The sequence below is a fragment of the Tachypleus tridentatus genome, chromosome 9, assembly GCF_004210375.1.
Source record: "Tachypleus tridentatus isolate NWPU-2018 chromosome 9, ASM421037v1, whole genome shotgun sequence".
Classification (NCBI taxonomy): Eukaryota; Metazoa; Arthropoda; class Merostomata; order Xiphosura; family Limulidae; genus Tachypleus; species Tachypleus tridentatus.
In genome coordinates this window covers 77791910-77803009 of record NC_134833.1, presented here as the reverse complement: position 1 = coordinate 77803009, position 11100 = coordinate 77791910, and the positions used below count along the sequence as shown (strand labels likewise).

At 31.9% G+C, this 11100-nt stretch overlaps 1 protein-coding gene across 1 annotated transcript; it reads left to right on the top strand.

The window, feature by feature from the left end:
- Positions 1–2909: 2909 nt before the first annotated feature.
- Positions 2910–7203, top strand: LOC143225548 (thialysine N-epsilon-acetyltransferase-like). The gene is made up of 5 exons (XM_076455201.1): positions 2910–3087; positions 3644–3695; positions 5381–5461; positions 5548–5684; positions 6962–7203. Exons 1-5 carry the CDS (start codon positions 3022–3024, stop codon positions 7127–7129), a joined length of 504 nt encoding a protein of 167 aa, XP_076311316.1. The 5' UTR covers positions 2910–3021; the 3' UTR covers positions 7130–7203.
- Positions 7204–11100: the final 3897 nt, after the last annotated feature.

Genomic DNA, 11100 nt, shown 5'->3' with positions numbered 1-11100 from the left:
GGACGAGTCTCCGAATTGCGTTTCTTATTAACTGACGTATTACGATTTCAAAAGAGTCGGAAATTCTAATTTGATTTAGAAGTTAATTTGATGTCAATATGTTTCAAATTTATGATATTTGCCAACAAGATTGATACACACAGTTTTAATTTTTAACATAAATATATATTAATATACAAACAAGAGTGCAATTTATTGCAAAACGATTTATATACAAAAGTTTTATGAACAATATTGAGTCTTCTATCTGATCTAGAACTGTATATTTGATCGACGATCCAGGTCCATGATGAACAAATTAATCCTGAGGTGATACTGTTACATCTCGCTTAAGCTAGTTAGCTATCTTTTGATGGTCGGCCTCACACCGCTTACAAGTTAATTTTTTTTACCGACAAAGATATTTAACGTCCTCGTAAAAATACTAACGTCCGAAGCTAATTCACTGAAGTTAAATGGTTTGTAATGTTTAAAATCTGTTAACGTTCCTAGTCAAATATCTGTAGTTTCCAGATTGATAAGCGATAATTACAGTTATGGCTTCCGAAGTTTATATATACCACTGTCTTTATAAACTTTATGGCGAGGTTCTCGGAAGTTCAGTTTGTAATAATACTGGCAACCTGTAGGATTTTACATACACACATATTTACATAGTACATTGTTAATTTTTAAACTCAAGAATTTTCTACAATTTTAGAGAACATGCGAGAGTTTCGAATATAAGTTAATGCACTTCTAAGTATATATATTGAACTAAAACAGACATCAATATTAAAATGAATATATGTTATTAAATTCGTTACAACACACAAAGATATATGCTCATATAAACAGTATTGTGCAGAACTGTAAGGTCAATAGAATATATTTTGCCATTTTTTTATTTTATTGGACTAATTCTCCCATGCCATTAAAAAATGTAAATTTCAACACTATGGTAATACTTCACCGCTCCCTGTTAACAAATGAAAAAGCCAAGGTGAGAGTACTTACTCTTTAGAATTCCCATATACTTGTGTCAATGGAATGTCGTAAAGATTCTACTTGAATAAGCATACTGACCAAATTTGGGTCTTTAATAACTACTATGGTACCACATGCAGTATTTTAACTATTTAGAAAGAAGCTAGCATATGATACCGGTATATGCTATAAGAAATCATTTTAATACACTCCACAAATAGATTTTGATAAAAGTAATATTTAACACCATATATTAAGCTTTGTTGCCATGCCACGGCCGAAACAGCAAAGAGAATTTTTAGTAGAGCAAAGGACAGAATGAAGACTGTCATTGATCTCAAGCATGACCGAAAAGTGTTCAGATTGACGGTATCAAAAAGAACTCAACAAGAATGAAATATTCGGTCGCGTAGCAGTTCAAAAACCTTTATTTCGATTTCCAGATACTATCAAGAGACTGAGATTTGCTAAAAATACAAAAACTAGACTGTTGATGATAGGAAAAGGGTGTTATGGACGAATGAGTCCAAGTTTCAAATATTTGGCTCAAAGCGTTGGTTGTATGTCCAGCGAAAGAAAGGTGACAGGTATGCATAACACTTATGAAGCATGGGGGAGGCAGTGTGATGATTAGGGAGTGTTTTTCTGCTAAAGTGACAGGAGATATTTGCATTGTTTGTTTCTTTGTTTTGGAATTTCGCACAAAACTACTCGAGGCCTATCTGTGCTAGCCGTCCCTAAGACTAGTGTAAGACTAGAGGGAAGGCAGCTAGTCATCACCACCCACCGCCAACTCTTGGGCTACTCTTTTTATCAACGAATAGTGGGATTGACCGTAACATTATAACGCCCCCACGGCTGGGAGGGCGAGCATGTTTGGCGAACGCGGGCGCGAACCCGCGACCCTCGGATTACGAGTCGTACGCCTTATGCGCTTGGCCATGCCTGGCCCGAAATATTTGCAAAATGTATGTAATAATGGATAAACACAAATACTAACAGATATTGATCTGTCATAATATACCCAGTGGTTTGTGTATTTATTGGTAAAGGATTCTACTAGCAAGAAAATAACGACTCCAAAGAATCATCCAACCTGTACAGAAATTACTTAACTAAGCAAGAAGCTTCTAAAATGATTCAAATGCATAATGGCCCGGTCTCAACCCAACCGAGCAGATCTGGGAGTTGCTGGATCAAAAACTTGACAAATCAAAAGTTACTTCAAAAGAAACTTTAAAGAAGTGTATTAGAAGCTTTTGGAGTAAAATCACAAAGGGCACTTTCAGCAGTTATTAAAGCAAAAAAGTAAGCACTCAAAATATTAACTGTTTGTTGAACTCAAGCACTTCTACTGAGTTTCTGTTGCACTAAATATGAAGATTAATAAAATGTTGATGTTTCGCCTGTAATTTACCTTCCATTCTTCCTTAAAAAGTAGTCCGATATTTAATTTTTGACTTTGTCCTAATGTCTTTGAACAGTGTTAAATATACGATATGTAATTGCAAGAACCAAAACTTATGCACCTATATGATATTGCCTAAATAAACACATTAATCAAATTCAAACACAACCTTTATTACATAAGCCTAACATACCATATTACTGAAACAGAAATTTGAACTTATTCTGTGAATCAGCTGCTGACAAAGGTAAATTAATTTGCCTGTTTATCGCCAACGAAATATAATTAACACTATGAATGTTCGTGTTTGTGGCTTTTTTGATATTATATATATTTAATAATTTTTATACGAAGCCGGCAAGTTAATACGTTAATTAAAACTTATATAATAACGAAAAGTAAGTTTGTAAAGAAAATAGATAGTGCTACACATTTTTTATCACACTGGAGGCTAAATTCAGTATAATGAAACTCCAGACGTCGCTCACAGCGCTCCTCTGGAGCTTAGTGTATCTAAAACTACAAGATAATACACCATCATTGTTTCAGGGACAAATAGAGGAAGTGAATATACACATATAGTATCTTGGTGCCTATATATATATATTATATATTTACTAAAAGCCAGGAACGACAAGGAAGCAAAAATGAGTTTATTTTTAATCCGACCGGCAACAAAAGACGATTGTAAGGACATCGTTCGGCTAATTAAGGTAAATGTTATTTTTCCATTTCATTTAAAGTGAGAAGCTGCGTTACTTACTCAGTATAATAATCCTATATCAAATATACACATGTAGCAAAATGTAGGATTCTAAGTTTAATTTAAATAGATATTTTATCTAACATGGTTCGGAACATATATTTTAACTGCTGCTTTTTAGTATTAGTTATTGTAGTTAGTAATGTTTTCGTATTTACGTAAAGTTATTAATTTATTAGCACTTAAAACAAAACACTTCCATAGTTACGTAAATAATGTTATTCAAGTATCAAGAATAATAATAAATAATTCAAAAGCACAATTTTCTATATAGCTAAAGATACGTCAGATATTTTGAATTATTTGAACTTTAAAAAATTACGAAGTTTCCAATATAGAAATCGAAATATATATATCAATCATAAAAAATAAATATTTCATGGCATATTTGTTGGTTATATATATCTGCCCTTCTCGTTAGTTGATAATATTTGTTACGTGTAATTTCATGCTGTTATATCCACCGTCAATTAAAAACACACTTTTTTTTCGAAAAATGTTACTAGGAAATGGCAGAAAATAAAAGGATGCCAAATGGCCCCAGAGTAGATGAAGAAGGTATGTAATTGTATAACAAATTATAAAACGGTCCTCATTCGACAAACTATTTACATGTTTCCCGGGCGTTTACCAGATTTTGTAAAGTTGAACTTATAGCAACTGACGTAATAATAATATTATCAAAAATAAAGTTTACTTTATCTTTTTATTTTACTGTGTAAATTGTGTTTAGGTATGTTCAGTTTTGGATACCATTATGAGAGAAAGCTACAGTCGTGAAGATCCCAAATTATTAATGAGTGAAATTGCCAGAGCACATGCGCATCAAAAGGCGAAAACATTTTTACATCAAAAGTCATGCCATAAGAACAATAAACAGACAGACATACTGTCCAGTGGTACGACCGTAATTAAAAGCTTTTGTTTTTAACTTCTGTTATGTTTGTTTGTCAATAATCAGTAATGGATGTTGAAATGTTATAAAGTAATATGGCAAGAAGTGTTGCTTTGTATTCCATGGAAACAAGCCAGACACGTGAATCTGTATCATGCTTGCACAGTCTTAATGTAATTTTTTATGAAAATTTACTTGAATGAAAAAAAAAAATGTTTGTTTTCGTTCTCAAACTCTTTGCTGGACATCGGCGACTCGTCAGTCATATGACGCTGACAACTCATTTTAAATGTTTTTACTTAAAAGCAAATAAACAAATAAATTTGCGGTTTTGGATTATTTAAAGAACAAGGACTTTTATGTTGAACACGTACTTCACTTCACTCACACTTTTCTTTTTACATATCCTTCAGAAGTGACCTCGATCAAATGTAAATATCTCAATCAGTGTTGAAGGTCATTTAATAAAAATTACACATAGGAAGCTTTGAACGAGTCATTCTGTTACTTTGCAGAACTTTTAGTGCACAAGAAAAGGATTTAGATATTTTAGCAATAAAGTTTGAGAGAAAAACGACTATACCTCTCCAAATAATAATAAAAGAAACCAATTTCAGCCAAAATTTTGCCCTTGCGGTTTCATGAGGGCTAGCAGGTAGTAGTACAAGTTTATTTGTTGTTGTTAAGCGTAAAACTACACAATGTTGTATCAACCATGAGTATCAAAGCTCAGTTTTTAGCATTATAATGGTAGTATTGAACTAAGTGGACTTCTTGTACTACAAGCTTAGTAAAGCCATAAGGGTGAATGGGTGGATGAAATAAAGTTTTTGTTATTATTATCAGGAAAGTAAAGTCCCTTTTTTTTATCGAATTTTGAGCTACATAAGGGCTATCTGCGCTAGCTGTCCCTAATTTAGCTGTGTAAGATTATTAAAGGAAAGGCAGATAATCATTACCACCTACCGCCAACTTTTGGGCTACTTTTTTACCAATGAATAGTGGGATGGATTGTTGCATTATAACGCTCCCACGGCTGAAAGGGCAAGCATGTTTCGTGTGATGGGAATTCGAACCCGCGACTCTCAGATTACGAGTAGAGTGCCTTAACCACCTGGCCATGTTGGGCCTGCATTCATTATTTATCGTACTTCAGTTTATTATTTCACAAGAAAGTGAACAAAAGACTATTTGACGTAAATCAAAATCATATGTTTTTATTGTTTATATTACTCAAAGGAAAAGGCGAAAAGTGTAAAACGAATTAGGGTGAAATTTTAGTTAATCGAATGTATTTCTAATGTTTATAAAAGAAAGCTAATTGTCATTCATGTTGGGTTTTTTTTAGCCTTACAGAAGGATGGGTTCGAGAAGAAACCATTTTACTACTGTTTTGTAGCAGAGTTGAATAAAGAAGAATTAAACTCAGGTAATACTAAAATATTTCATTTGTTAATTAAATGTTTATTTTGTATAGTACATTTGTAATATCTATTACTTGATTATTTTCTTCAGGTATTGTCGGATATGTACTATACTTCTTTTCGTACTCTACATGGGAAGGCAGGTCAATAGACGTGCAAGATTTGTACGTTAGCCTCCAGTATAGAGGGCGTGGAATAGGTAGCGCCCTCCAGAAAAGGATGGCTCAAGTCAGTTTTTTTTTTATATCATAATAAAGTCTTTTTTATATGTCATTTTAAGTTAGTGGTATACACAAAAAGATTGATTTGATCCAACCAAATTCCTGCTAATAGTAGAAAATCTTAACTACAGATCGTTTTTAATAACTAATTTTTTTTAACAAGTTCATTTGAGGATAAATTAAATATTATTAACATCTTCATAGCTCGTCGACTAACAGTATAGAAGCATGCAGAAAGATTAGGCAAGAAATTAATAATAAAAACTTTCTTGAAAGATATGTCACTATTTTACTTTATTATCTACTATAATTTATTCGTATTTTTTTGATAATTTTAGATTATTTAAAGATATTCATTTATCTGTTGTCAATATCCTACAATATTAATATTTTATATAATAATCCAACTGTTTTATTTTTTATGTTTGTCATTAAATACCTTGGTTTCTTATTCACACGAAACTTTGGATATTTATTGTGTTTTGTTATTTTTGTTTGTGTGTTTGCTTTTAACTTATTGACTACTTTACATTTTTCATTTCAACTCTGAAAATTATTTTTATGATTTTTAACTTTGACCTTTTAATTTTTAGTGATATATGTAAAAATGCATACATAAAACATAAAATATATCTTTTTGTTTTGGTATTCTTTATTTCAAGACTGACCCAGGAACTATCAGGTCCCACTACAATCCCAAACATGGGTCTCTTAATAAAATTTGATGTAACTTACATACTTAAGTTGAGAAGCATATTATGATTAAAAAATAATAGGTCGGTGAAGACAAAATATAAATATAAGGAAGAATTTTATTAACGGTAGAACATATTACAATTTTCGACAGAATTTTGGGCTGTCTTCTTTAGATATGATCAGTAATAAGCAATCCAAGGTTTATATGTCATTATCACGTGATAATGGCTCTAGCAACATCAGCGTATTTGGCAAAATCTGTTCACCAGAATTGAACTATTTTCATCACATTTAATTCCAGTCTTTGTAATGACGTATAAACCTTGTACTGTTTAGTACTTATTATATCTGTGAAGAAGACAGGCAATTCTTCTGTCAAAACATGTAGTACGTTCTACCATCAATAAAGCTCATGCTTATAAATCGTTGTTTACCTACTTGTTTTTATATAGTTTGAATACAAAAATACATCACTAGTCAAGCATAACAACACATACAGAAGTTGTTTTATTGCAGTGACGGGATATGATTTGTTAAGGAAGATAACATGTTTCATGCACTATAAAGATTTATTAACGTTTTCAACAGGAAGGAATCCAAAATGGATGCTGTCGTTTAAATTTTACTATGTTGAAGCAGGATATGTCCTCTGTTCAGTTTTACAAGGAGCAAGGTGTCATAGACCTTACAGAAACTGAAGGATGGGATATCTTTTGTCTGAAGAAGGACGACTTGTTCCGTTTAGTTGAAAAATAAATACTTACATTTATTCTGTTGATAGCATCAAATTAAATAAATCTAATAATTATCAATAAACATAATAAAACAGACCAATGAATTTTTAGAATAAATCTTCCACATGGTGTTTCAAAACATTTGACATTATACAATGAAACATTTTATTGAATGATTCTATAAATGTGTACATTGTACACGATAATGCTGTTACAACTAAAAAATTTCGTTGTGTACATTTGTAACAAATAATTATAAAGAATTTTTCATGTTTACACAATTTAAAAGTTTATTAAAGCCTTACGACTTCTACTTTAAAATGACATTCTGCATGTACAAGTTTCGGCGGGATCTATGTTATCTTAGGAGTTACAAGACACTTGATACTTTTACCCATGTCGCATTGCGTCACTGTTATTTGCATATTTCCTTGGTCTACTTTTTATTCAGTATCTCGCCATATGTTAACAAACTGACGTGCTGTTCCTTCATCTCTATTTAGTACTTATTTTTATATTTCATTATTTCTAAAGTTTCTGTAACAGTCAATCAAGTCAATATATTAATATGTGTTGAAATATATTATTAAAGTATAGTACATCAAAGAAATATGCAAAGTAATGCGAAAAAAAAAGTAAAAAGTATAACACATATCTTTTAACGTCTTGCGACTTCTAACGATGATATAGATCACACCAAAGCTTGTACATGTGGAATGTTATAGTGGAAACCATATGGTTTCACTAAAGTGTTAGACTGTGTAAATATAAAACGTTGTTTTAATTATTTATTATAATTTTGAATATTACACAAGTGCTAGTAATTTATATATATGTGTATATTTTGTTTAAAAAACTAAAATTTTAACATGTCTGCCTCTGAAAATGAGCAGTTATGTTTAATAGTAGGTTTAAACCTTTATATAGATAGCTACGTTGTGATGAAAAATGGACAACTGAAATACCATATAATTACAAAACGCTTAGTGTTGATTTTGCGATTGCATTTCTTTAGGGTTACTGATAGCATATAGAATTACTGTATCAAGGGGCGAATCATGAGTTCAACAGAGCTTCGTGTTTGTTTCTTGTCAAAATCATATACTTTATTTGTTAACGTGAGAAAAACATTACATTATCTGGAACATGCCTTTACAAAAAAATATCTTGCAGTTACATCGGTATATATGTTTTGCCGTAATAAAGAGACAAACTTAAAAAAATTATTAAACCTATAGCTGTTTTGAAGCATTTCCTTAAACTGAACGTTTTTATTTTTTGATGTTTATTGAACTTCTCTTGTGATAAGTAAGTTCGTTAATTTTAAAAGTAATATTTTAAAGTTATTTATGAAAATAATTATTTGTGTATGCATAATGTATTGGTTAGAAAGTCCTTAATAAGATACAGCTCTCCAGTGGCACAGCGGTATGTCTGCAGACTCACACAGCTAGCAACCGGTTTTCTATACCCGTGGTAGGCAGAGCAAAGATAGCCCATTCTGTAGCTTTGTGCCTAGTTCTGAACAAACAGAGTAAAATACAATTCATATACATACACAAATACCGCCATAAGTGCAGTAATTAATCAAATTAATTACTGGATCTTATACATACTTTACAGAGTGATTTTACCAAATTTTTTTGTACCGAGCACTGTAACACGCAAAACATAAAAATACTCTATGATATATTTGTTTGTTTTCTTAAATTTTGCGAAAAGCTAATTAAGATCTATCTGCGCTAGCCGCCCCTACTCTGAAGTCATAGATTAGAAGGAAGGCAGATACTAAATCACTCACCGACAACTCTTGGTTTACTTCTTACCAAAGGACAGTGAGATTGACCATCATGTAATAATGTCCCCACGGCTGAAAGAGCGGTCGTTTTAGATTATGAGTTTCGGTTATGCATCCTGCCGATTGCGTTGCACGGAGGGCCTAACCACCAGGTCTGTGCAATACATGCATTCCAAGAACACAAAATTCTGTAATTAGTACAGAGAACTGTCAAGTGAGGTTTGTTTTGCTTTGGTATTTTCATTTTTCAATCATACGTACTAAACAAAAATTGAAATAAAATATTAATTTTAGAACGTACTTCTATATGCAAAGAGAAACATATAGATGTGTACATTTACTATGATATATTAAGAACCACATTCATGTTGTTGTTTTTTTTCACGTTGTATTGTGAACATGTCACAGATAGTCCATGGTACGGTTGGACGATATAAAAAAGACAAACACAGTGTGCCCTATTTAAACGATAAAAACTAAAATTAAAGTACGCTGTTATTGGATAGTTTCTTTACTATTAACATAAATATCACTTTTTCTAATTTCATATTGTCAACATTGATGGGAGTAATGTGATTAAAAGTAGCAATAATTTATTTGCTTTAAAAACACTACATCAGGGATTTGCTTTTAACACATTCTTTCTAAAGCTAAGAGTCTGGGATTAACGCTTGTATCTTTTACCTACCAGAGAGTCGGAGATTTTATACGACTGACCTTTCGCTTTTTTTTCTTTCTTTCTTTTCCCTCTCAGTAGTTTCCGTTTTGTGACTGGTAGTTTAACTAAATGTGGATCGATTTGTCAGTTGCACGGCCGATTTATTTGTTGAAAGAAAACTGTAAGTTATGTATTTCATTAGTGTTCACAACTATCGCTTTTATGACTCCTATTATTGGAACATTGCTGTGAGTTACCTTTGACATTAATACTTTGCTTGAAAACTGTATACATACTTCTGTTAGCTATAACTCTTAAAGAACATAAGCTTACTTTCAGAAAACGTGAGGATGTTATCAGGTGTTTTTTTTAAATGTGATTAAACTACAAACTATACATATTAAGCGTCCACGTAATCACCTCACACTTACATAACAATACTAAATGAACATTGAATACAAGAGTTTATAAAAGTATCAGCCATAATTAATCAGCATTACGAATAAAAGTTTTAGCTGTGTGTTAAAACTATCTATAACCCCTTCATTTATACAACAGTGGACAGATTATAAACTCTTTTGAAATATACATTTCATGAAACTTAGTTCCTAAAATAACATAGTGACTATGTTTAAGGCACTAGTTTTGTATGCATTGTTAGAAAAGCTATTTTCCATTATATTTTGTCCCCCGCTAGTACAGCGGTAAGTCTTCCGATTTACAACGCTAAAATCAGGCGTTTGATTCCCCTCGGTGGACTCAACAGATAGCCCGATATAGCTTTGCTAAAAGGAAACACACAAACACCATTATATTCAATTTTCTTTAACAGTATTTGGTTAAATCATTTAATATATATATATGTTTTTTTTCAATTATTATGTTTTAAGGATTAATTCGAAAAGTTAGCTTGGCATACGGAAATCTACTAATTAGGGTTATAGCCGAAAATATCAGTAACAATAGGAGTATGTAACTGATGAGTCAATACATTTTAATTATTATAAGTTTTGTTTTGCAGTACTATAGTTAGACTAGGATTATAAATTAATTACATTGTTTAATGGACTAAGTTTTAGTTATGAACTACGTGGGTAACCTGTTCTGATATATATATTTTTTTAAATCGCATGACTGCTCATGTGGATGTTACCCTTATAGTGTTGTACTAATGTACTAATTATCAGCTGCTTTCGTCATAATTTATGCTAAATTACGCTCACAACAACAAAAATGCTTCTTCTCTTTTACGGCCCGGCATGGCCGGGTGGTTATGGCGTTCGATTCGTATTGTGAGGGTCGCGGGTTAGAATCCTCGTCATATCAAACATGCTCGCCATTTCAGCCGTGGGGGCGTTATAATGTAACGGTCAATCTCGTTGATAAAAGAGTAGTCCACTGCTAAATTAGAGTTGTCTAGCGCAGATGGCCCTCGTGTAGCTTTTCACGAATTTCAAAAACAAACAGACAAAACAAACTTCTGTTTGAGTTGTAATTAGCTCATGCTGTTTCAGTAGTTGTGCGAGAAAAAAAATGC

Excerpts from the sequence above, each read along its gene's own strand:
- LOC143225548 (XM_076455201.1), top strand. The coding sequence starts at position 3,022 with ATGAGTTTATTTTTAATCCGACCGGCAACAAAAGACGATTGTAAGGAC. Across the intron at positions 3,088-3,643 it reads ACATCGTTCGGCTAATTAAG|GAAATGGCAGAAAATAAAAG; the intron begins GTAAATGTTATT and ends AAATGTTACTAG. Across the intron at positions 5,685-6,961 it reads TCCAGAAAAGGATGGCTCAA|GAAGGAATCCAAAATGGATG; the intron begins GTCAGTTTTTTT and ends CGTTTTCAACAG.